Source organism: Sciurus carolinensis, chromosome 15 (genome assembly GCF_902686445.1).
Source record: "Sciurus carolinensis chromosome 15, mSciCar1.2, whole genome shotgun sequence".
Lineage (NCBI taxonomy): Eukaryota > Metazoa > Chordata > Mammalia > Rodentia > Sciuridae > Sciurus > Sciurus carolinensis.
Window position 1 is genome coordinate 53,879,314 of NC_062227.1, and position 26,999 is coordinate 53,906,312.

The 26,999-nt window shown below is 39.2% G+C and overlaps 1 protein-coding gene and 1 pseudogene across 2 annotated transcripts in view; one reads left to right on the top strand and one right to left on the bottom strand.

Moving 5' to 3' along the window:
* The window catches only part of Epg5 (ectopic P-granules 5 autophagy tethering factor), a 104,825-nt gene that overhangs the window by 6,019 nt on the left and 71,807 nt on the right, over positions 1-26,999 (bottom strand). For both annotated transcript variants that reach the window (XM_047526427.1, XM_047526428.1), the window contains exons 28-43: positions 23,183-23,325; positions 21,828-21,984; positions 19,261-19,455; positions 17,914-18,127; positions 15,684-15,832; positions 14,928-15,129; positions 14,319-14,391; positions 12,884-12,990; positions 11,557-11,732; positions 8,759-8,944; positions 8,014-8,223; positions 7,226-7,370; positions 4,757-4,999; positions 3,527-3,743; positions 2,838-3,053; positions 811-925 (exon numbers count right to left, since the gene is read on the bottom strand). In XM_047526427.1, coding sequence (XP_047382383.1) covers positions 811-925; positions 2,838-3,053; positions 3,527-3,743; positions 4,757-4,999; positions 7,226-7,370; positions 8,014-8,223; positions 8,759-8,944; positions 11,557-11,732; positions 12,884-12,990; positions 14,319-14,391; positions 14,928-15,129; positions 15,684-15,832; positions 17,914-18,127; positions 19,261-19,455; positions 21,828-21,984; positions 23,183-23,325 — 2,748 coding nt within the window. The remainder of the gene's footprint in view (positions 1-810; positions 926-2,837; positions 3,054-3,526; positions 3,744-4,756; positions 5,000-7,225; positions 7,371-8,013; positions 8,224-8,758; positions 8,945-11,556; positions 11,733-12,883; positions 12,991-14,318; positions 14,392-14,927; positions 15,130-15,683; positions 15,833-17,913; positions 18,128-19,260; positions 19,456-21,827; positions 21,985-23,182; positions 23,326-26,999) is intronic.
* Positions 24,870-25,486, top strand: LOC124965723 (peroxiredoxin-1-like; annotated as a pseudogene).

Sequence of the window (26,999 nt, forward strand, 5' to 3'; positions counted from 1 at the left end):
CCTATGTGTGGGGACCATGACACCAAAGAATATCAATTAAAAAGTGGGATTTGCTTCGTTCGGAAAACACAAAGGGAATAGATTTATTTTTGGAGGATGGTAAGTGACCCAGAAGCTGAGAAATAAATTACTGAGTTGGCTGTAAACAGAAGTCTTAGTGTTGGTACCAAGTTATGAACTGTGTGAACAAAGTTCAATCAACAAACAGGAATCCAAGGGTGTAGGAATCATACTCTCTCTCCCTCAATACCCCCCTTTTTCCAAAATGGTCCACTAAGACAGGCTGCCTAAAATTAATCCTTTTATAAAAAAGATGGCATTTTCAAGTCTGAAAACCCTGATGGCAAGGACACAAGGGACATGCAGGAAGTCTACTGGAAGGTGAGCAAAGGGGGCCTGGGTGACTCTCAGGCAGTTAAAGCAGAGTCCCAGTGCCCCAGATCCTGGGGCCACAGGACAGCTGAAGACTTAAATACACCCAAGATGCATCTCACTGACTTCCCACCCTGCCCTCAGAGGACTCAGCTTCCCAACTGTGCCGCTTCATGCAAGACATGAGGGATTCCAACAGCAGCTGTCCACTCAGCAAGTGACAAGTTACCAGGTATTTTATGAACTGGAATCCCTGTGAAAAATCTGCCAATTGTACCATCTGATCCTTGCTCTTAATATCTCACACTGCATGCAGCTGGCTTAGACATCAAGCTGCCTACGAAGAGCAGGCAAAGGGGGCTCAGCACTTACCACGCACACAGTCATCCTGCACAGTAGAAAGTGGGAGCAACCTGGAGTCAGGCTATTTATACTCACCTGCTGAGCTTTTGGGGTCAGATGTAATTCAGAGCCAGGCTTCAACCGGATCTGATCTTCTGCAGGAACCTGAACTGAAAGGAACGCAGCCATGCCTCGGGCAGCTACTCGGAACCTGAGGTGACAGAGAGAGGCAAAAACAGGTAAGTGACAATTACAGCAAGCATCTAAAAAATAAATACCATGTTTCCTATGAAAACACAAGATAAACGTATTTCCAGATCTACTATGTAGTAAGCCTCTTAAGGAAAATCTTAAATATAACAATGTGTGCGTAATTCAGATTCAGGAATGAAAGTGTTGGCAAAGATGTGGATTAACTGGAGCACTCACATATTGCTGGGAGGAATGTAAACAGTGCAGGCACTATGGAAACCATTTTGGCACTTACTTAACCAGTAAAGCATACAGTTACCATATGATGCAGCAATTCCACTCCCAGGTATATATTCAAAAGAACTGAAAACAGATGTGCTTCAAAAAAATCGTACATGACTGTTCAAAACATTATCCACAAAAGCAAAAAAGACTGAAATAGAACAACTGTCTTATCAGCTGATGAATGGATAAACAAAATGTAGTAGATCCATAAGCTAGAACATTATCCAGCCATATAAAGGAATGAAGTATTGACACATGTACAACTCAGCTAAACCTTGAGAATGTTATGCTAAGTGAAAGAAGGCAGACAGTAGAGGCCATGTATTATGAAATTCCATTTTCACAAAACGTCCAAAGTAGGATTTAGTATATAGTCATAAAGTCAATTAGTGGTAACCAGAGACTAGAAGGAAAAGATAATGGAGGTGACTGTCTAATGGGTATAGGGCTTCTTTTGGGTGATGAAAATGTTCTGGAACTAGATAGTGATGACTGCAACAATATTTTGAATGTATGAAATGGCACTGATTTGTACATCCTAAAATGCTTACCATATATGGACATCTGCATGTAAGTTATGTATATTTCACCATAATTTGAAAAGAAAAAGCACTTGATATGAACAAAAGATATACAAGCTGAATTTTAATGAAACAAAAATCATAATCCTGCTCAACTCTATCATAAAAAAAAAAAAAGAAAAAGGAGTTTAACTGCTTTGGAATGAGAGTTCTCCAGCACTGCATCAACACGATGGGCCACTCCACAAGAATGGTGACACCAGACTGGTATGAGAAGTTTTCAACACTTAAAAAGAAAACTATGATATAAATAAGTGTTATGAGATAGAGTGGGAGGCTAACAGCAAATTCTTTCATACTTCAGGATTTTTAGCAACAAAACCTAGTCTGCTTCTCATTACTTACCCTTCTTACCAACCAACCTTAACCCTTAACAGTTCATGAGCCTGAGCCCTTCGCAGATTCTGGACTTCCCTGAACTCACAGCACATATAGCAATTGCCCATAATGAAGTGCCCAGGGTTTTTTGTTGTTTTTGTTTTAATAGGACAGGATTTTTCTTTTCCTTTCAGAGCTGGGGATTGAACTCAGGGGCATTTTACCACTGAGTTACATCCAAGTCCTTTTACAGACACAGTCTCCCTAAGTTGCTTAGAGCCTTGCTTACTTGCTGAGGCTGGCCTTGAACTTGCAATCCTCCTGACTTAGCCTCCCAAGTCCTTAGGATTACAGGTGTGTGCCACCATGCCTACAGAAATTACCAGCATTTTTTAGCTCAACCTTGCAGACCATTACTGGCTCCAAACCAAAAAGAAACCAGTTGTGTAATCAGATTACAAAGTCAACATACAAGAGATAACACTAAAATACACTGTCTGAACTTAAAATTGTTTCCAAGCAAGAAAAAATAAAAAATGCTTTTTAGAATATCAAGATGTAATCAAACTCTGGTTGTTTTTTGTTTGTTTGTTTGTTTTGTTGGTTTTTTTTTTTTTTTTTTTTGTCCCCCTTCATCTTTCTGGAAAACATAACTCCTACATCAAATACCCTACCTCAGAAACCCACACTGAAATAGGTGCAGCCATCTGAGGCCTTCCAAGAAAGCAGTGGTAGGTGCATCCTCACCTGTTGGACAAGGGTGACTTCCGGCCCAATCCAATTGCCCCCAGAATCCCAGAGCTGAGCCTCTCCTCAGCCAGGAGGTTCTGCCTGTTCTGAAGCGTGAGTAGAATTCGAACAACAGATTCCGTCAGGACCGAGTCATTCTGCTCAGTCTGAATCAGAGACAGCTGCAGGACTTGATGCCACCACAGAAACAGTTTTGCCTCTTCCTGTGCAGAACTGGGGAAGAAGCCAGAGAAGTAAAAGATGAAGTGAGATTTTTTTCCACTCCCATTTAACTGAAAGTTCACATTTGACTTTTAAGGAGACATTTAGCATCTTAAAAGCCTAAGCTAATTGGCATTAATAAAATGCTAATGCAGTGAGACTAACAGCTACCATTAGTGAATGCTTACTCCATGCTAGACACTGTGCCTGGGCTTTATGGTTTCACTTACTGTTCACAAACCTGGGAGGTAGCGATTTTCTCTCTACTTCACTCATAGGAAAACTGAAGCCTAGTGCTTAAAATGCTTGCTTTAGGAAATAAAAAACTGGCTCAGAAAATTAGCCCAAACAAGTGTCACGGTAATTTATAGCCTTGTTTGTTTTTTCACTTGTGACTTGATTGTGTGTTCTTAAATACTTACTGAAACCCTAAATTTCAAGTTAATCAAGTACAAGTTTTATACAGCAACCAGAGGCCAACGCACCTGGGATATACCTGCTCCACCCACTTGCTGAGGATGAGCAGCACTTTCATTTCATTCCTTAGAGTCTGTTCACTATTCAAACACTGGAGCAGGTAGACGTAAAGGGTTAGGTAACTGCCAAGGGTCAGGCACTCCTGCAGAAATTCTTCTATAGTGAGCTCAGGAACTTGAAGGGACACCAGAATGGGGCCCCATCCTAAATTTTGATTAAGGGAGCCTAAGAAAAGAAACCAAGAGGCAACATCAAGACATAAACAAGGGTTTCTAATTATTTAAGAACCGCAACAAATCTTTTCACTTGAAGCTTCATGCCAAGGTAACATCTCTTAGGTTGGCTCCACAGGCCATAGAAGTGAAATGTGAGCTGGGGATACAGCTCAGTGGTAGAGTGCTTGCCTAGCAGGTGTGAGGCCCTAGGTTTGATCCCAAGAATCATATTCACACAAAGCTCAGATCATATCTCCAGACATTGATTTTTTTAATAACACAAATGAATTTCAAACAGCAGTATTAATCCTAATGATTCCCAACTCTGCAGAGTGAGGATGGGGTGGGTGCATGGTGGCATGCATACCATTGGTGGACATGGAATGTTTGTGGGTTGTTGGGATAGGACAGACGGCATGTTATGGGCACCCCTGGAACCTTGCTCCGCTAGCTTTCTTTCTCTCCCATTGTCTAGTATGATGTACACCTGAACACCAGAGTCAAGAAGGGGTGTTCTAGCAATTCTTAATCAGACCAGGTTGTCTCCAGAATCTGAAAGTTTCAAGGTAGGGAAAAAAAAGGGCAGCAGAGAGTGACCTCTTCACAATATTTAAAAAGCATGACCAGAAACAATAAAAAACATTTCTATAAAAACTCCTTTTATCAAAACTGACCAAAAAAGGGGAAAATGAACAGTGGAGAACAACATTTGTTTTGAGGACCATGACTTTGCCTTTGACAATAGGGTTGCTCTGATACTCTAAAACCAATGTAAAACAAGTTAGAGCCTTTGTCCCTTGAAATAAGTGATGGTACCAACATATATGGATGAGTGATTCTTATGCTAATTGCAGATCTTTATTAAAAATGTATCTATATCTACATTGATAGATATATATTGATATAGAAATGTTCTGAAATATTTCCGGAGCAGAAATTAGAATGGTAGACTCTGGAAAGACATCTCCTGGTGACAGAGCTTTAATCTTCCTGAAAGACCAACAGAAGATGGTGTTCCCTTACCTTCCTTGAAGTAGGCAGAGATGCAGGCTTCTGTAGTCTCTGCCATGTGGCGGACGGAGGCCAAGCTCTGGCAGGCTGCTGTTAACAGGGGCAGCACCACCAGCCCATGCACTTTTTGGCCGATCCAGGTCCGGATACTGCCCCGGAGGAACTCTGCAGTTGGAATAGTTGCATTGTTCATCATCATCAGGACTTCCATAAAGAGGCTGCTGAGGGCCATGTGGCGGGTCTGGCTGTCCATGTCTGAAGGAGAACACAGACATGCTCTCAGGCTGCTGGCATAGGGACAGGATTGTGATCATGAGAACAACAGTGCTACCATCTTATCTGCTCTCTGGGCAAATATGAAAAACTAATTAGCAAGAGGACCCTCCATCCCCACTCCAACTCCCAACACGGCCATGGTCAAGCTATCAGTATTCTAGAGTGATTTACATAGAATAAAGATTGTTGCTTAAAAGCAACTATAAAATTATGGAAAATCTTTTAAAAGATTCCTAATAGCAGCTCTTTTATTTCTTTCCCCCCTCTTCCTCCTCCTCCTTCTTCCTCCTCTTCTTCCCTCCTCCGTTTTTTTTTTTTTTTTTTTTTTTTTTTTTTTTGTTTGTTTCTTTTAAGAGACAGGGATCTCTCTTTGTTGCTCAGGCTGGCCCCAAACTCCTGGGCCTATAAGAACATGCTACCATGCCCCTATTTCTTTGTTTTTTAAATAAGAGAAGTAGACAGATGGGTAAAAATAAACAAGTTCTTCAAAGAAAAATATAGGGAAAAAGCAAGTCAATTACAAGAAAAACAGCAAATTCCATTTCATAAGCGTGAAGGGAGGTCACTGGGACAGACTCCTTCACCCTCAAGCATGAGAAATACATGTCACTATATCACTGGGAGTTTTAATAGGCACACTATTTGCCAACTCTTTCTCGCTCTCTTTGAGTACTTAAACAAACAAACAAACAAAAAAAAAAAAACAGAACTAAGGTTCTCTGGCCACAGGACTCAGAGTTATGTCCATGGGACTGGTAAAAAGTTAGGAGATCTTACTCATTACACCCAACAAAACAAACTCACTACTTATACACTGTAAAATAGACCCTAACAATGTTAACTATAAGAACTACTTATCAATCAAGAACTTAAAAAATCTTGAGAGAAATAATAACAGCAATGTGCATGGGAATTTTTTTCATATATTTCTTTGGGTATGAATATTCTTAGTGATGAAGGCTTTGTCTCAATTTCAACTGAATAGCAATTTTAATTTTAATTTAGCTTTTAATTATGACTCATAGGAACAAATTACTACAAAGAGCCTTATAACAGATCCTAGCCTCTCCCCTTGCTATTCATCATCAACTGGAGCAACAAATATTTCCCTGAAAACCAGATCTGATCCTGTTACTCTTCTGATTAAAATTTTCCTAAAACACTCTTTCTGCTCCCTTCCCTGGTCAGCTGTTGTTCAAACTTCAAGGCCAAATCACTTATGACCCACTGTGGCACAGTTTCTCCAGTACCTACTGGCTTTTCTTTTTCTTGTCTTTCTTGGTTTTTTGTTTTTGCAGGGGGAGCAGGGGGACAATGGAGCTAGTGTGAATTCTTATTCTGAAACCATGTGAGGAGCGGGGATGTAGATCTATGGTAGAGCACTAGCCTAGCATGCATAAGACCCTGGGTTTGATTCCGAGAACCCCAGGGGAAACAAAAAAGAAACCTGAGGGTCAGTTTGTACTTAACCAATATTCAAAATGGATCTCTTTCCCTGCCACACAGACATCTGGCCCACCTCCAAGGCCAGAAGAGATAACTGTGTGCTCTCTGCTCACAGGAGCATGGTTCATCTGTGCAGGAAAGATGTCACTCCATGGCTTACACATGGGATCTCCTTTCGGCAGACACCTCAGGCAGGCCCTGTGCTTTATCACCCCTGCTATTATCCTGAGAGGGCTCAGGTGACAGCCAGCCTCTATTCTATCTATCTTTATGGGTTCCCCCTTTTAATTCATATCTGGCCTCTGAGATTTTCCAGCATCCTTGGCTGTTTTCAGCAGGAGAGGCAGCCAGGATGTCCAGTCCACCAAATTGTTAGCAGCAGAAATTCTCCATGTAAAGTATCTTGATAGGTCTACAGGTGATTCTGAAGTGCTCTCCTACTTCAGAGTCAAACCCCCAGGAATGCTGCTCACTGGCAGGCCTCCGGCTACCTTCTAATAATATATCAGGTGTGTCCAGCTTGACCCCCAGTCCAGGTTACCTCACACCAGCATCCACCAGGGTAAACTCCTCCTCAAGTTCTTAACACTCGTGCCTCTCCTCAGGGCTGAGAGTACAGTGTCCAAGCAGCTCTTTGACCACTGCCTCTCTGGAAACATGAACAGCAGGGTCCTGCCCATTTTCCTCACCCCACAATGCCTTATGCATGACAGTAACTCACAGATTACATGAATATATGGCTTCCCAATGGTCACTTACCAGGCGGGTTAAAGACAATGATATCATCTAAGAGCTTAGACATTTCCTGTTCTAGGACAGCAAAGGTGACTTTTCCAGTTTGTTCCAGGGTGCTGAGGAATTGAACCATCTGATGAGTGAAAGCTTGGCATTTTGGAACCACATCCTGACAAACAAGGAATGGATTATTCAAATGAATCCAAGAGTGTTGACTGAGCACTCCCTGGGAGCATGGCAAGGAGTGGAGAGGACAGATCAAGAAGCCACGGGAAGACCTTGTCCACGCAGTCCGGGGTCCCGTATTCAGGGCTACGCAAACCTGCGGTAACTAGATGAGAACTGCCTTCTCCCAAATTCCACACAACACCCCTCCTTTTCACCACGTTCATCACATTAACTAAACACCAAGGACCTGCCAGGATCTTTCCAAAAACTTTCATGCTCACTATCTAATTCAATCCTCACAAAACTTCGTGAGGTTGCCCTGAGTTTGTCAGACCTCAAGCTCATACTCATCACCCTCCCTGCCCCACTGCCACTGATGACATTCAGATCACAAAACCAGTGGCCCACTGCCAGCCCTCTATCCTTTTGACCTCTGGTCAACATGAGACACTGCTAATAGGTGAAGGTTTAGCAAAAGAGAGAAACCAAAGAATCCAAGCAAGGGGCCAGAGTGAGTTCATGATGACACTCCCCAGCTTTCTCTGCTGGGCAGTCAGCATGTTTGAGACTGTCCTCAGTGGTACTTATGCTACTTCCAATCCCAAAGACCTTGCTCTACCTTTTAAACCACCCTTGCAACTTACAAGATGTTTCTGGCTGTCGGTAGGAATGGAAAGGCCCGCAGACACTTTCAGAAGCTTTACAATCAATTCAGCAGAAGATTCCTTTGCCAGGATGATGGATGGTGGGTAGTGACTGCTGAAATAACTTAGCACACTCTGGTACGACACAATGTCCACAAGGTGCCATGAAAGTGAGCTTGTCTGTCCCAGAAGACTAAGTAAAGGTGAATCCTAAAAACAGAACAGATGGCTTTAGTTCCAGAGCCATATCTTCCCAGAAACATGCGTCTCTAACTAGTCTGTGGGAAAACTACTAAGCTGGCCTATGGCAATTACAGAACCTCTGATGTCAAGTAAGAATCTACTCATTAGAAGCATTAGTAATGACAATAACCAAAGCCATAGCAAAAAATCCACTAACATTAAGATCTAAAAAACTATTCTGAACCAATTTTCAAAGGAACTCTGCTCTACTGGCACATGCCAACAGTGACTTCTAGAAGCACAGAGCATGAACTAGGAAGTAGATATAAAATAAAATAAAGTGGACTCATATATTCTAACTCAGTGGGGCTTTCTTCATGACTTAGAACTAGACAGTGGATGCTCAAAGAAAAGCAAGCATCTCGCTGAAGGCACAGCTCACAGGCCACGCATCTATTCACACAGACGGAGGCATGGCAGAGGGGAATAACAGAAAAGCCACAACCAAGTAGAAAGTGAGGTGCTACAGAGCCTCATCTGATCACAAGCCCCCCAAACTTACAGTCTGGTCTACGAGTTGAACTTCCTTTGCCAGTAAAATCATCATGAAAAGGAGGCAGACAATCATGCTCTGGGTTTCAGGCTGGGGACTGGGATTCCAGGCATCAGCAAGCACACTAACCCAATTGACTTCACAGAGCACAGACCCCAAAAACAAGAAACAACTCTTGGGGCTTCCTCGTTCCACCTACAAGGAAATGGATGAATTATTGTTTTGCTTTATGCTGTTTGACATATCTTTAAAATGTATATAAATTGGGCTGGGGAGATAGCCCAGTTGGTAGAGTGCTTGCCTCACAAGCACAAGGCCCTGGGTTCAATCCCCAGCACCGCAAAAAAAATGTATATAAATCAATGTTGCATGTATTTGTTTTTAAAAACATTTTTCCCAGATTAGAGATATCATCCATAATCCTACCTTCCAGAGACAGATTTAACATTTGACATCTTTCCTTCCATGTTCAGTGCATGTGTGCATTTTTAAGTTTGTTTGGATTTCATTACCTATTTCAATAATTCTTTGTTTTGGTTACTGAAACAAGGTTTCACTATGTTGCTCAGGCTCATCTCTAACTCCTGGGTTCAAAGGTTGCTTCTGCATGAGCCTCCTAAGTGCTGAGACCATGCCTGGTATATTCTAACAATTCCTACCAGAGAGGAACGACCTCCCCTAACGCCAACCCAGGTGGCGATTCCTTGCCACACTGAGTCACTGGAGCTGCAAGAGTACGTCAGAATCTTCAGGTGTGCTGAGACAGGACAAAAATTGAGCTCTACTAGTTAGTACTTCTCAAACCTGAGTGAACATCAGAACCGCCAGGACCTTAAAACACAGATAGCTGGGCCCACCCCAGAGCTGTTACCAAATTTCCCACATATGGGTTGGGAGCAGGAATGTGCACTGCTAACAAATTCCCAGGTGATGTTGATGTTGCTGTCCCCAAGATCGTGCACTGAGACCTGCTACAATATATAATATTTAACATTACCTTTTTAATGTAATGTTATAGTATTAAAAATATCTTCATATCATTAGTCTTTATAATTTTTCATGACTACATAGTGCTTAAATTGTAGTAGAGTTTTTTGGGGGTTATATACTATAAAGTATATAATTAACCTCAAAGTTATACTTTATAAGCCTATTTCAACATTTGTAATTTGTTTAAAATAAAAGCATGGCTAAATCATAAGATTTTTCTTTCAAAATAAAGATTAAAAGCTCTTTATAAAATCATGATTAATGATTTACTTCTTCCCATTACTGTATTATATTATGTAAACTACTAATTATCTTCCCTCTTAGAAAACAATTCATCCTCCTTTATAATCTGTTCTCCATTCTCACACTCAGTCTTGCAAAAAAAAAAAAGCATACTTCATTATGCCAACAAGATATAGTAAGTTAAAAGATTCCCAGCTTCTGCACAGGTCAAGGGCCATCTATCATCAGAATAACAACCCTAGAGATAGATGAGCGTCTACAGCATCCCTCGCCAGACAGGTCTACTATTTAATCAGTCTTATAATGAAGGTCATCCTCTTATTTAGTTAAAATTCCATCTTATAGTTCTTTAAAACAACTTTCTCTCATGTTCGTAATGGTGATTAAACATCTATTTAGTATCCGCCTCATTTACTAAATGCAGCTGCAAAATCATTCTTTAATCTTGTGTTTCTCTAGAACAAATGCCCTCAGTTTGACGCTTGCTACAGAAGAGTGATGGACAAGAGCAGCCCTGTGCAAAGCTTCACTATAGTACGAAAAGGCTCCAGTACATTCACTAATCATCAAAAATAACTATAGAGCTGAGCATGGTGGTGCACACCTGTAATCCCAGAGGCTCAGAAGGCTGAGGATCACAAGTTCAAAGCCAGCCTCAGCAAAAGCAAGTCACCTAAGCAACTCAGTGAGACCCTGTCTCTAAATAAAATATAAAATAGGACTGGGGATGTGGCTCAGTGGTCAAGTGCCCCTGAGTTCAATTCCCAGTACAATAAATAAAGATCTGTGTCAACTCAAGCAGTTAGGGTGTCTTAATGATAAATGTGACACTGAGAGTCAACACAAATTAACTGATGACTAATGAACAAATGAACTGAAACTATCATAAAAACCCACGCTAAGATTATAAAGGGTTGTTTTAACCAGAAACTTCGTGAGAACAACAAAAACTGTGCCAAATGCCTGAATGGTATATAGTTAACACTGCAGTACCTGTTTTTTGTTAACTATTGCTTCTGCTACAGGCTCACATACACACTTACTGGTACTTTGTTTCAGACCATTTCAGGTGTTTTTGTAATCATGGCATCATCTGTGGTCACACATCTTATCATCTACAGTCTCATTGTTCACTTAAATGACTGTTAAAAGAAACTAATGGCTTAAATACCAACCAATTCACATTTTCCTTTAACAGAGCATTTAACAAGTTGTTCTAAGGACACCATTCTTAAAAAAATATGTACACATAAACACCAACCAAGACTGAACAAGACAAATCATTAAACTATATACTCACACAACATAAAGTCTAGAGAATGACTGACATATTACAGATGAAATGTTTCTCTGGGTTTTGAAAACTATCCTGTAGATATTTTCCAATCATCTACTAACACACATAAAGAAATTACTTCCAAAGCCTGCTGCTTTCCACAAGTTCCACTGAGGTGACACTGAACGTGTGCATAGTCCACTTTGGCATACACTGCCCCTGCACAGAACCCGAGGGAAGAGGCTGCTCCCTAGCAGCAGAGCACTCCAGGGTGTGACATGGGGGGTGAAGAGCTCACTTTGAAGAAGGCCTCCATGAGCATCTGATCGGGATGCAGGTCCTTCCACTGGAGCTTCCGGTATGCACTATGAAAAGCGTACAGAATGAACTCTGGCATTTTGGGTGCTGTACATGCTTCACAATAATGCATCAGGTGTAACCGAAGGGCTCCTTCATCACTTGGCAACAGCTTGTCTAGAATTTAAAAAAGAAAATACATTTGAAGACCTTTGATTATTTTTTCTTCTTGTTTCTTTTCCCTCCCCCTCTCTCCCTCTCTCTCTCCCTCCCTCTTCCCCTCTCTCTTTCTCTCTCACTAGGGATAGAACCCAGGAGCACTCTACCACTGAGCCACATCCCCAACCCTTTTTATTTTTTAAGACAGCCTCACTAAGTTGCTTAGGACCTCACTGAGTAGCTGAGGCTGGCCTTGAACTTGCAATCCTCCTGCCCTAACCTCCCTAGTCACTGGGATTATAGGCATGTGCCACTGTACCTGGCTGGTTTATCTTTTTTGAAAAAAAAAATATATATATATATATATAAAACACAAATTTGAACCAAAAATTGAAAATTGAAGATTCTCAATATGTACCCAATTTTGAAGATTTTCACATGCAGGAGGGGGCAAACTGGCAGACAATGTTAAGCACTGATATTTTAATGACTTGGGTAACTGGTACGGGCAAATGATGTAGTGGCGATATATGGCCTTTTAACTTGAACACACTTTTACTGACTGTTGCCCTCAGCATGGATCCAGTCTCATGTATTTAGTGCTTCGTTCATCTGGCACCTTAGGGAATTCAATATTCCTCAAAGGAAATGTTCCAGACATTTCTCAAAAAAAAAAAATTACATACAAATGGCCAATAGGTACATTAAAAATGCTCAGTATCATGAATCATGAATCATTATAGAAATGCAAATTAAATCCACAATGAAACATGGCATTGCACCTGTCAGAATGCTTGTTATCAAAAGGACAGAAGATAAGTGTTGGAGAGGACATGGAGAAAGGAGTTGTTATAAACTGGTGGGAATGTAAACCAGTATAACCATTATGCAGAAAGGTTGGAGGGGGTGTTCCAAATACTAGCAATGGGCAACATCTGAAGAGCGGACGGCTGCAACTTTTCCATTAACTGACAAACTCAGAGCAACCTCACAAAAAGAAAAAAAGTTACAAATTTAACAGTAATAATTGTTACTAGTGGCCTTTCCTCAGCCACAGTTAACTACCTACCAACTAAAATAAAATTAAATAAAACAGAAAGAGGCAAAAGCATGACTGAATGACTTAGGAAAAAGTGAACACCAACCAGACATCCAGGCTCTCTCCCTACCTTTAAACCCCTCATGCAATAGATCCACACAGTCAGTGAACAACTGCACGACGCCTGCGGCCACTAGGGCATCGCTCTCTAGCCAGGGGTAATGTCGTTGCTGGGTGCTTTAAAGAAGAGACACACAAGCTTAGGAATCAAAGTGCCCACAACCAAATTTCCCTAATTCCCAGAGCTAGGGCTGGCCAGGTCCTAGAAAATTCTGTGTTATGTAGCCCTAACCCACATTTTGACCACTTCAAAGGTCATGAATTCCTGGCGGCAAATCATAGTGTAACATCAACCACATAATTTTACTTCCTCTCCTTCCTATCCTTTATTCTGGTACAATTAAAGTTCGGAGTGTGCTATCTAATCCTTAAATTAACATCTTTTTGCACACAATCTACACCTTTGAATATCTTGGTTACCCAATAGTTTGGTTTCAAATAGTTTAGAAAAATACCTTAAGGTGGTTTCAACGAAAAATTGTCTCTACCTAAAGCATGAAAAAATTAAAAATATATATATAATAAAATCCATGTTAACAAAAATACGGCCAAAAATTAACACACAAGAAATAGCCAAAGAATTCTTTATATGAAAACTTTAATTTTTAAATCTGGTTCAGAAAGTTCAATATCAAAATAAATTCTATTAGTTGGTCTCAAAGATAAACAAGCAGCCTTCGTATGCTTGTTTGGTCGGTCTATATACAGCCTATATACAGTCACTACAAAATCCTGAAGCTTTCACATTACTCAAGGATAACCCTCTAGAAGAGCAGATCCAGAACCTTTCATGTTTCCGCTAAAGGGCTCTTGAAACAGGAGTCAAAGACCTGACCTCCAGCTCCAACTTTAATGCAACAAACTGGCAGGGAGAACTGAGTTAAAACATTCAGGTTCTGAGTCTCAGGATCAAATTAATGTTTTCAAAAGGAAAAAAAAAAAAACCCACTCACTGTATGTGGACAGTTATACACCTCCAAATACTTTTAATACTCATGAAATAAAGCTTTCATCTAATGCTTTCATGTTTTAAAGGGTAATTCCTACCCAATAAATTAATAGTCAACTTAGTTCCAAAAAATAACCCAGGTAGTAAAGAAAATTAAGGAAGTTCCATCTTTTGTAGTGCTGTTATCAAACCTAAGAGGAACCTCAGGAAAATAGCATCTGGTTTTTTTTAAAATTAAGTACCAAAATGCATTCACTTCTTTATTGTAGACAACTAGGAATAAGTTTCCTACTTTGTTCCAAAATGAATATCAAGACAACATCTCTGATCACACAAACTAATAATTCCATAAATTAAAAATGTCTTGTTTTATTTTAAAAATTTCTAAATTTAAATATGGCCCTATACTTTATCATCACCTTTATTAAAAACCTTTACTTACTTACTTGAAGTAAATAAATTTCAAAGAATTTTGAATATCTGAAAAAGTATTTACCTTTCACTGTCCTCCAAAACCAGGATCCATGGCTTAAAGAGCTGGATGATTATAGAATGTAGGGATCTCAGCACTGAAACAGCAAAAATTTTAGAGATAATTCTGGGTCAGTATCAGCGGTAACATTTTATGGAAAATCTAGTTCTTATTATATATATACTCAATAAACCTATGTTGTTATACAAGCAACATAATTAGTACTACTAGATATGTTTGATATGTTTGCTTTGTTTACTACAATGAATTTGAGTTGAATATTTTTTATTATAACACAATGTCATGGATAAATTTATAACATACATTTTTTTACCAGGACAAAAGCTTAATATTCAGAATACTTAGCTAGATAAATAACAGGAAGAAGGAAGTAAGATAGAAACCTATCTCTTTGCACCACACCCGGCAAAGGATTAGAGACGAGCTGCAGCAGGCCTCCTGAACTCACTGTGCAACGAAAACAGCATGACACAGATACAGCCTGCATGTGGACTATATATTTTCTATCTCCTCTCCCTGACAGTCGATATAAATCTCCTAATGTATCCATTCGGATCTTTTGTAATGGAAGGGCAGAATACCTTACACCACACTGCACTAAAGACATGTTACCTGTTTTGCTGCTGGCAGATGGGTCTTGAGCCAAGGAGGCCATTTCTGAGTCAATCAGCCTTTTCACAAGATAGCCCAAGAGTGTCTTCACATCAGTCATGTAAGGACTCCATTTGGAAAATAAACCAAAGCTTTTAAAGTCCAACTTGGACAACCGAAGCTTATAAAAAAAGTCTGAAAGCCACTGTATGGTCTCCACTACCTGGAAAACAATGATCAATCAAAATGCTTACCAAATATCTGCTTTTAGCAGAGTATTATGTCTATCTGGGATAAGAACACAGCAGGTCTTTGACTTTTTAATAGAGTGTCAAAATAAATCAGTGGGTTTCAAATTCTTTTTCAAAAGAAATGGAACGTTTCTTTCAAATAAATTCTCATGTGAACCCACATGAAACAAAACTGGTAGACTCAAGGCTCTGTGGGACACTATAGAGAAACCCACCCAATGTCCTCAGGGTTGAGTCAGATAGGCTCAGGCAGGCAGGGAAGAGCCTGGCCTCATCTTGGACAGACAGAAATCAGACTCGGGAGTATGAGAGAAAGCCATCCAGGCCAAGGGGACAAGGAGGTAGCAAAGGACCAACAAAGAAAAACATAGGGTTCTGAAAAATAAAGCACAAAAACAAGCTTTTTAGATAAAACATTATTCAAAAGCAGATCTTACTTTTAAATATGCTCCAATTGTTTAAAAGAAAAACAGCAAGGGAAATAAAAAAGAAATACATAAACACCTCAGCCACCAAAAGCTCATACCTGCTTGTCTGACAAGAGAACATGGGAAGAGCTGGGAAGCACAGGACCCTCAGCAGAAGCTGCCCCCTGATGGCAGCTTGGGGCACAGCAGCCCAGGGCTCGCAGAGTGGCTTTCCAACACTCGGGGCTCAGCAGCTGCTCAGCAGAGCCTGGGGAGCAGGCAGAGAGAACAAGTCAGTATCCTTCCGAAACTCACTTTTCAGCTTTAATCAAAGAACACGTAATGAGAGCTTTTTAGGGTTAATCGAAGCAAAAATAACTAAATAAAAATTCAAACCAAATTCTTAGGAATATCTGAGGTAAAGCGACCAAAGTAAAAAATAAACTTTTTAAAAAAATTGATAGCTGAACATTTGACTTTCCTCATTACTGGTAACCCAGATAGAGTGAGCTCTGCAAAGTCACTAAAGCTGGAGCAAGACAGGGATTCCCAGGCTACAACCCAGCTGGAGGAGGGTAAAGGTGCCGCTGTCCCGGATGGAGGATGACAGCTACCTATGGGTGTGAGAAAATCAATAGTGCCAGGACCAGGGGCACTGGATGCAGAACCAACCCCAGGATCTAGCCTCTTGGGAAGGAGTCCTACCAGCCTGAAAATTCTACTCCTAGAATGGGCAAAACCTATACCAAGACCCAAAGGCAGCACATGGAGAACACCAGCCAGTATTCCCAACTAGTTCCAATTCCATGACTTACACTCCCATCCCACAGGACAGAACAATACCTCCCCAGGTACTTTTCAACCAGAGAAGGCAAGAGAATCACACAGGATAATGGAAGTTCATGGGAGAGTCTGAGGGAAAGGATGACAAGGCCGCCTGCAATACGTGAAGTGGGAGCATCTAGGGGACAGCAAGGTACCCCAGGGCTCCTATAGTCTGATCCTAGAGCAGAGACCCAAATCCAGCTATGGGTATGGGAGGTGTGCATGCCTAGAAGATGGCAACAAAGCCATTAACAGCTCACCTACGAAGACTGAACCACTGGGAAGGAATAGGATGGGACCCTGGGAATACTGCTCTGGTACCAGGGGATGGGAGGGAAACCAGAAGGCCATGGGTCGTGGATCTGAGAGGTGTGATTGATATTATTCTTAAGCCTTTAACTGAATACTTTTCATGGTAAGTAGAAATTTTCTGCTAAATATGAGTTGGTGGTAGCTTATATAGTTCACAATCTCTTTGAAAGGTTTCAGGGAAGAACCCACAATACATACTTGATCAAATTTTGAAAATATACAATAAATATGAGTTATGTACATATTCATTAAAATTTGTACAAATGTTATTTCCTACCATTTTCTTCATCTACTCTGCAACTTGCTCTCTAGCTGTAAGTGCTTTGAAAATGAGAGACTATACATTTGAGGATCTTCAATACAATGAATCAATACAATGAATCATTAACTTATTTATTAAACAAATTCTATTAAGTAACACAAAGACTTGATAAAAAGTCAAACTAAGATTTCCATTACATTTATAAAATATATGCCATATCTTTTATATATTTCATATTTATATATGTAAATATATATTTATATTTTATATTTCATATATCTATATGAAAAATATTATCTCATTGACTGAAATTCAATAAAATTACTACCTAGTGAAATTTCAAAAATAAAAAAGCCTACACCCTTTATTCTTCCTCTAACCTCTAATACTTCTCTGGAAATACAAGAAGGAGAGGACAGAAATGGTGGGCATAGTGCAAATTTAATGTAGTTCTTTACCTTGGCAAATAAAAGTACAGTATACCATTCAATGATAGAAGGTATAAGTAAAAAACAAGTAAAAAAAAAATAGGTGGGGGGTGGGATGACCCAAAATGTATCCACTACCTGGAAACACAGAGAAACAAACGGCATATTAAACACATGGTCCCCTCCTTGCCAGATCTGTTTGCAGAGTAAGTAGCTCCGCTCCCAATTTCCCCTACCTCAGGACGGCAGCAAAGTCAAGTAAAGAAGTGAGTGTGGGACACCAACACCAAAGCCTAAGAGCTGCCTTGCCCCAGCTGGGCCCACTCCAGCACTCAGGACAATGGCTGACCGTTCTTACAGATGCCAGCTTTTGGGGCACTGTTAGTCAAGCGCTTTCGGTGATGATTAGTAATTTTCAACTCCAGTTTCATATTACTCTTACATTTTTAGATGATATCTGGCAAACATGGCATTAAATATACGCTGAGATCTAGTTAGTTACAACTAGATGAAGCTACTTACTTTGCATCAACAGCCTGAGAACGTCACTGTACTGGTCAGGGAACTGGTAGAGAAGGAGGTAAGTCCAGTGCTTACAGAAAAGATTAAATGGCATCAAAATATCTTCATCTGGTTCAAGGCCCCAGGCAGTAAGTGCCAAATGAATGGACTCCAGAAGCCTGGTACGATCAGACAGAGGAGGTTTAGTGGCGTTTAACCATTGCTTAAGATCGAACTAAAAAGAAAAAGAAACAAGAAGCAGATTTATTTACACTAGAAAGTGAAATGAAGTACATAGAGGTGTTTGCAAATTTAGGTTAAAAGTCAATGTTTACCTTGCATTTACCTTTTATAAAAATGGAAAATAAATGTACACACAAATGAAAGAATATATAAGAAGTTCATTGACACCATTATGCAACCATCTCTTATCTCCCTCTGGGATCACAGAGGCAGACTACTCTTAATAACAGGCTTGTTTTGTATTATGAAAATCTTCTTGACTTTCATTATTACTCATAATTTTATTTTGTTCCTGAAAAATCCACACATTTCCATTTGACTTTATTATAGTAAGGTTCTTCCCCAAGACCTGGATCAGAACTAGTAGCTCTCCTTCACTGGGCACAGTACCACAGCCAAGCAGCCACTTTATGAACTATCTCAGCTTAACAGCCATGTTTCTGAGCTGTATCAGTCACCTACCTCAGTGAATAAAAATTCAGAGTGTTGTTGGTATTACCTTCCAGAATCCCACACTATAAAACATGTTTTCCTCTACTATAGATTGAGATCAGTCTCTAGACTCTAAAAAATGCCAAGTTTTATTGCTTCATAAATGTCAGAGAAATATACAAATGAAGGCAAAATAGGTAAGGCTCTGAAATTCTCAACTGGTTAAGTAAATTCATCCCTTAATCTCACAGAGTAAATAGTCTATTCTGAATGAGGACAAAGAAATTTTGTTTAGATCTGAATTATTCTAAATACAAGAGATTGACACATTACAACTCACTAATCAAACACAATTTAGGCACAAATTCAGGATAAATTTAAAAGGAGGACATATTAAACTACTACTATGAATATTTTCAAAACTGTACTAAGTTTTCAAAAAGGGCTTAGGAAGGAGATTCTTTTAATACTATGTGGAATGAGAGTCCTACTTAACACAACCAGCATGCTACTCCCCAAAGAGAAACTTGTGGGGTTAAGTTGCTCAAAGATCTCCCAAAATGTGGAAAAAAAAGGGGCTCTTATCCTATGGTCACCTGGAACCAAACCTCCCAGAGGTACTTCCATTTCTATGGAGTGGGAAACAAGGATCCCTTCTTGATTTCACAGTATCAGGAATGAATCACCTCGCACCTTGGTTAGCAGCATGAAAATCACATCACTGTTGTCCTCGCTCAGAAACTTCACCACTTTCTCATATAGTTGTATGAACTCTGCAGGCGCAGCATTGGGAGTAAAGAAAGGCGACAGAAGAGAGCAGAGCCTTCTATTCTTCAGAATGGTCTGAAGCACCTTTTTGCATTCTGATTTAGTGCCACTGATAAACACCTTAAAAAAAATAACAAGGAAAATGTCACCAAATTCTCCCCTCTCCTTTTATTTAAGCAACCAACTTTTAAGAGGTATCAAATAAGGTGAAAAAATTTTTTTTCAAAATGAAAATATGAAACAGAAGATATCTAAAATCAACACAGATAAATCTATCATTTCCAATGGAGGTGATATTGGGGTATCTGAAGCCAGAAATTTGCAGTGTGCCTACTAGCATGGTTACTAAGAATCCAAGGTGGTCTTGTACTACATCAAGAAAATAAAACTTTTTAGGTTATAGGTGTTATTGAGATGTTCCTTTAATACATTTAAAAAACTAACTTTTGCAAAATGTAATCAAGATAAAAGTAATCTCAGGGTCAAAAAAGCTTTGATGAGGCAGAAATCTAAAAAAAGACAAGACTGATAAGTTTGAACAGGTATGTGAAAACATTAACTTCTATAAGGCAAAAGGAATCATAAAATGAAAGAAAAATAACAAACTAGAAAAACACACATGTAACATATTCCACATATCAGGCTAACAGTTTGAGGAACTCTTTCAAAGCATCAAAAAGCAAGAAATTGGGCTCTCAATGTAGCTCAGTGATAAACTGCTTGCCTGGCATGCATGAGGCGCTGGGTTCAATCCCTAGTACTACAAAAATAAATAAATAAATAAATAAAGGGCAAGAAATGTGCCAATGACAACAGCTGCAATTCACTATATATATATATTTTTTTTTCATATATATATTTTTTCATATATATATATATACATATATATCCACATATATACATATATATGAGACATAATGTTAAAGTACTTAAGTTAGGAATTACAAGTTTTCAAAATGGTATATACCACTTCCCTTATCAGATTAGTAAAATCTATAAAAGAATGATAATTTTTAACATTGTTTAAGATACAGAGAATAAACTCCAACACTGCTATGGTAGTGTAAATAAGTGCAAACTTCCCAGATCAACGAAGCAAGAACATCAAATGCTATATAATGTATACATGTTAAATATACAATATACATCAAACCCTTCTGATATAGCAATCATACTTCTAGGAAATAATTCTAAAGAAAACAGTCTAAGAAGTTACAAAGATACATGAGAATATTTATTTCAACTTTATTGTAGCAAAACAAATTACCAAAATATCTATCTAGAACATTAGCTCAACATATTATAACACATTTTTATCATAAAATACTATGCAGACATTCAATTTCTATGTGATGATACAGGTCTATATTTATTAACATGGAATATTATCTAAAAATATGTTGACATGAAAAGAGGAGATTACAAAATAGTATGTGTCCATTTGTGTGTATCTCTACATATCCCTCACAGGTAGCAATGACAGACTGTTTACATATACACAAGACGAACTATAACAAAACTTTAACTATGCAACTAGTACTTTCAGGTGATCAGGATTATGAGAAATTTTCCTTCTTTATACCTTCTGTACTGTCTATATGGCTTACAATTAGCATATACTAACTTTAGGATCAGAAAAAAAACTTAGAAAAAAATGGACTGTAATATCTATTCAATGTTACTTCCTTATAAGTATCCAACAAGTACTCGTTCAATTAAATTTCAATGAAAGAACCTGGTTTTTCAAGCAGTGGCTTTCCTTTCTTTTATGACACATTTTCATAAATCTGCAGGCATACTTTGCCCTTGCTGTGTTAAATATCCATATGTTTAACTGCCAGTCAAATAGATAAAGAGGGGCCAAAACAGCAACTGGGAGGCAGCTGTGGTGCAGTGGAGTGAGAACTGACTCTGTCAGATGCCCTAGGATCCCATGGGCTTCAGCACTCCCAGGCGCCCTCCTTAGGCCAGTGTCTTAGCTTTTTAGAGCCAATTTCTCCTCTTTAGGACAGGAATGATACTAATCACACAGTCACCTTGAGAATCAAATACAATAATGAACTAGACAGTATTTGATAAACAATAAAGAGTTTCAGTAATGTTACTGCTAATAATACCAATAATATATAGAATCTGATGTCCCCAGACTTTCAAACATGAATAATTTAATCTCTTATTTACCAACAATCTTCTTTTTTAAATATGTTTAATTTAGATGGACATAATACCTTTATTTTTTATTTATTTATTTTCATGTGGTGCTGAGGATCAAAGGCAGTACCTCATTCATGGGAGGCAAGCACTCTACCGCTGAGCTACAATCCCAGCCCCTTATTTACCAAAAATTCTAATCAGATTTTAGAAGCCACCACTCCCAAAGGCCTTCTGAATTGAACCTGCAATAAAGTCTGAAGCTAATGCTTACTGTATCCAATGAAGACACTGCAGGGACTCACTGTTTCTGAGCAAGGTGAACAACACAGTAACTTTACCTGTCCCAAGATCTCAATGCAAGAAGTGAAGAACTGTCTTGTGGGGGGATGGCGCTGCGTCTCATCGCTCACGTAATCCACAACAGTAAAGAAAAGGCTAATGCCAACCTTCTGAACCCCAGGTGTGGGCTGCAACTTGTAGGCATTCACCAAGGCCCTATGGGAAAACGTGGACATAGCACTAGGTCTGCAATAATAGAATCCATAAGCACCAGTACTTCTTTCATATTCTACATTTAGCTGGCAATATTCAGAGTAGTCCTCAGAGCCCCATTCAAATGCCACTTCAGAAATATCTGATGTGATAAATGTGTATGTTCCAACTTTCCCCAGCTTAACTTTAATGTATAGCTATGACTTTATGCTCCAGGAAAAACAAAAATCAGCTACATTATGAGGACCAATTAACATTCTCATTCTCCCTAAAATATGTCATAGTTTATGTGTAATTCATAGTTATTCAACTTCTTTTTATTCCTTATATAACACATATTTTTAAACACCAGAACCCCAGTTTCCCTATATTTTAAAATCCAAAACACAGACTGAGGTTGAAGAAAAGATTTTGGTATACAATAAGACCTAGAACAAAGATGACCCTTTTAATTCCCACACTTAATTTTAAGTGCCTCCCCAGTGATAAAAATATCAACTCCTGGTTTACCTGATCTCCTCATCCTTCCCAGGCCCCCAACTACACTCCATCCCAATCTACCATGGACACCAGCTGCTGCTACCAGATGTGGGGTCACCTTAAAGTAAAAGGCAGAGTCAAGCTCCCCTGTCCCAAGCTATGTCCTGGTGGCTTTGGGAAAAAAAATGGTAGAAGAAACCCAAGAGCTCCAAGAGAAAACCACATGGCCACTCAATTTAATAGCTACACTTGAGAGCCCTAATTCTCCTAAGCAATTATAAAGGAAACTGTTCAGTAATCTGAGCTGACAATGAGACTTCCTCGGTAAAGATGACTTTGATATCAAACTTGAGCACTAAGTACCTCTATCAGTAAATTTCAATACACTATATGTCATCTCATAATTCTGGGGTCTGCAAACTTTTTCTGCATAGGGCCAGATAGCAAATACTTTATGCTTTCTGAGCCATAAAGTCAGTCAGTCTGCCATTGTCGCTCAAAGACATAGATATTATAAATAACAGAGACGGCTGTATTCCAATAAAAGTTTTATTTATAAAAAGTAGGTAGCAGGTCAGATTTGTCCCAAAGGCAACAGTTTGCTAATTTCTCTACTAACTTAATCATTGGGGTGTCCAAGGAAGCAGGTGGGTATAATATCAGGTATAATTACTATTAATAACAAAACAGTATTTTAAACTTCAATGTTGTCAAAACTTACGTAATTAGGTTCTCAGCATGCACAGCAGCTTCCACAATATTCAGTGCAGGTGGTTTAGCAGCTTCTGCTTGCAACTGCTTTACTTCTTTTCGCAAAATATGAAGCTGTTGGCTTACTGCTTCGTTCTTATGCATGCCTTCAAACTAACAAAAATTAAAGTCGTCAATGGCCTTTTTTTTCCCCCTATGTGCTTCTAGAACATATATTTTACTACAAATACACTGCCATATGATGAAGAGAGTATTATTACAATTAATATTATAATTTAATACAAAACACTCAGTTGAACCTGAAAAGGATGGGAAAAATATTTATCAAAAAACTATTCAAGGGTTTGGGGTATAGCTCATTGGTACAGCTTTTGCTTACCATGAGGCCCTGAGTTCAATTACTAGTAAAAAAAAAAAAAAAAAAAAAAATCAAGATTCTCAAATTTTTCATAAACAAGCAAACCTAAATTATTTTCTTCTAAAAAAATCAAAAATTTTATGTTATGATTTAGATATGAGGGTTCCCCAAAAGCACATGTGAGACAATGCTTGATGGTTTAGAGCTGAAATAATCAGGCTATAAGCATTTTAATCTAATCAGTGCATTAATTTCCTGATAGTAATTAGCTGGGTGGTAAATATAGGCAGGTGGGGTGTGGCTGGAGGAGGTCGGTCATTGGAGGAGGCACATCTTTGGGTTATATATTTTGTCCTTGGTGAGAGAAGAAGTCTCTCTCTGGCGCAATGTACTGAGCTGCTCTCCTTGGCCATACTCTTCTGCCATGATGTTCTACCATACCTCAGGCACAAAGCAATGGAGTCAGCCATCTATGGACTGAGACCTCTGAAACCATAAGCCCCAAAATAAACTTTTCCTCTCTAATAGTTCTTGTTGGGTCTTTTGGTTACAGCAGCAAAATAGCTGACTAAAACTATATCTATATAAATTATTACCTTATAAGTTGATATGATCTTGAATTAATTTATCAATGATTTAAAGTCTTTTGTAGTATACAGTCTATTTCACTTATGTTTTGACTCCTCAAATCCTCAATAAAAACAGACCTAATGTCTTCCACCAGAGGCTTTCCTTGTGACACTTCAAGTTCCCCTCTGTTGATCACACCCCACTGCAGCCCCAGCCTTAACCCTGTGTTCTCTCCATCCTGCACACACACAATTCAACTTCAAACACATGTGCCCAGCATAAAAACAGGATAACACAGATGCTGTTAACAAAACAATTGCCATTTTCAAAGGAAATATATATAATTATTGAACAACAAAATAAGGTAAAATATGGAAAGGTGTCCAAATCAACTGCATGCCAGTTGAAGGAACAACTGGCCAATTCAGTGGTTCCTGATCATTGGTCTCTGATAAAACTTGTACTGGTTCTCAGTAAAGAAAAACAAGAATTTGCTGAGCTTTAAAAAGAAAAACTATTTCAATTTAGTCTAAAGATTATGCTTTTTAAGATTATGTCTTTTCTATTTGAAGGAGCTATTACCATGCTTTCTCTAGTTGATGGTGACCTTCATGATAATTAGTTGTGTTTGTGCATTTGTCATGTCCTTTTGTAGATGTGAACAGACACAGAAGATATCTTAGACCCACACTGCAACACAAAGACAGAATCACTGTGGGGTCTTCTTCCTGCTGTGGTGGTTTCTGTCTTGAAGACTGCTGATAGCAAGATGTCATGAGGAAATGCCAAAATTGGCATCCCACCCCCAATTCAAAGTCACAATTGTTATGCCACATGGTCAGCTCAAAGATATCTATCTAGACTGCAAAGGGAATTATGTTATGTTCTTCTATAACCCTCTTGATTTTATCTTTGGGAATCCCACAGGGATCACTGCTTTCAGTGACAGAGTATAGAATTTTAAGACAGTCAACTGCCAAGTGACTGGTCCTATGGATTCTCACTTCTGTCATCTGGTGTGACTCAACACATCCAAGAAACAAGGAACACTGGGACCCATGCACATTTCCTTAGTATCAGACCCCAAGCACATCATTGCTCAGGATTATGGCATCTCATCCAGGGGCCACTTTATCATTAGTGAAAAGAGTATCCCTCAACTGTAGGTGACCTTCCTGTCAGCTGCTCTGTGCAGAGACCCAGACTAGTGGAGGCCTCCCAGTTCACTGACAAACATGAGGCAGTGTAGTGTGTCCAGCTGGCTGGAAGCCCGGCAGCGATACCAACAGGCCTGAGGTCCAAAAAAAGCAAAGAATGCAGAACCCTGTGCCAGGGTGCAGTGGACAGCCTGAGAACAAAAGATCTTTTTACTTTTTAATCTACTAAATTTGAACTTAGAAAAAATGGGGGAGGGGGGAGAGCCGATATGACAGTGACAGTAGTGAGGGTTGAGGGAAACAAAGGGACAAATGGAGAAGCCCTGGGCTGATGCCAGGGGTTGGGGCTGAAGAATGCAACAGAGTCAGACTAAGGAGCAGGAGGAGCAGTCCTGGGGAGGCCTTGAATAGCAATGACCAGGAGGTTTGGACTTATCTTGTAGGCACAGCAGGGAAGGCTAGAAAGTCAGAATATTCAGAAGGCAGGAGTTTTAAATCCTACATTCTCCTCTGATGGTCTTCCAATCACATGGGTGAGCAGTGGGGTTTACATTTTCTCTTTATACACACCTACCCAAACCTAGTTTCCAGACAGCACTTCAATGATTAAAGGTATCCACTGTCTATAATAATGTAAACATTTAATTAATTCACCAGATCATTTAAATGAGACCCTGTATTCCTATCAACGGTACTCTCATATGGGCTAGGGATGAGGCTCAGGGAAGAGAGCTTGCTTAGTATACACAAGGCCCTGGGTTCCATCCCCAACACTACCAAAAAAAAAGTGACTTTCATAAATTCTTTAACAAAATTTCCTGTAAGACAACGGCACTATCTTGCTTACATAGAACCTAGCAGGGTACAGCGCTTGACAGTCAACCAAGCACACCTATTTTCTAAGATCATGATGATAATCAAGACTCACTTGTATAAATCTCACCAATGTTAGACTTACATGCAAGTCTTTACTTTCCCACCAGTTCTTGTTAGAACAAAGGTTAAAAAAAAGACTGAATGACTCCCAGTTCATAATGACAAGAAGTTGGAGACAATAGAACAAAGCAGCATGGTGGAAGTCCCTCCACTTGGGACATTTTAAGCAGACAAAGAAATTAAAGATTTAGACAAAGTATGTTCTCCATTCTTCAGCAAGTTTCTACAGAAATGGGAGGCTCTCAGTGGGTCTTTTCCATCTTTCATTTGTAGGAATGAATAAATTTTTCACATGATAATAAATCAATCCTGGGTCTAACACACATGTCCCACAATACCAAAGTACAACCAAAGGAACCCAATAATAAATCACACCACTTCCTCAGGGAATATCTCTGAAGTATTAAAAGCTTCCATTGGGAAGAATGACCACAGAAAAAGCACGTCTCACTTCTCATAAAATATACTTGGCTTTTGTATACCCCAAACAAGCTATACACAGTTCAAAGATCTACAGAGAGCTGGAAATTTCCAGCATTCTCCTTTCCAGAAGAATTCTATTAAGCAATCTAATGATATGATGTGAAATCTTGATAAAAGAGCTATTAAAAATTATATTTGATTTATAAAATTGTCTCCTGTGAAGCTACTTTTAAAAACTGATCCAATTCAAAGTGTTCAGTTAAGGTCATAGATTCTCTAATCATAAAGAGAAAGAAAATGGTACTCATCTTCATTTGAATAAGATATGACTGTCATGACCAGCTCACTCAAAATCACAATGCCAGTTATCAGAAAGTGGAACA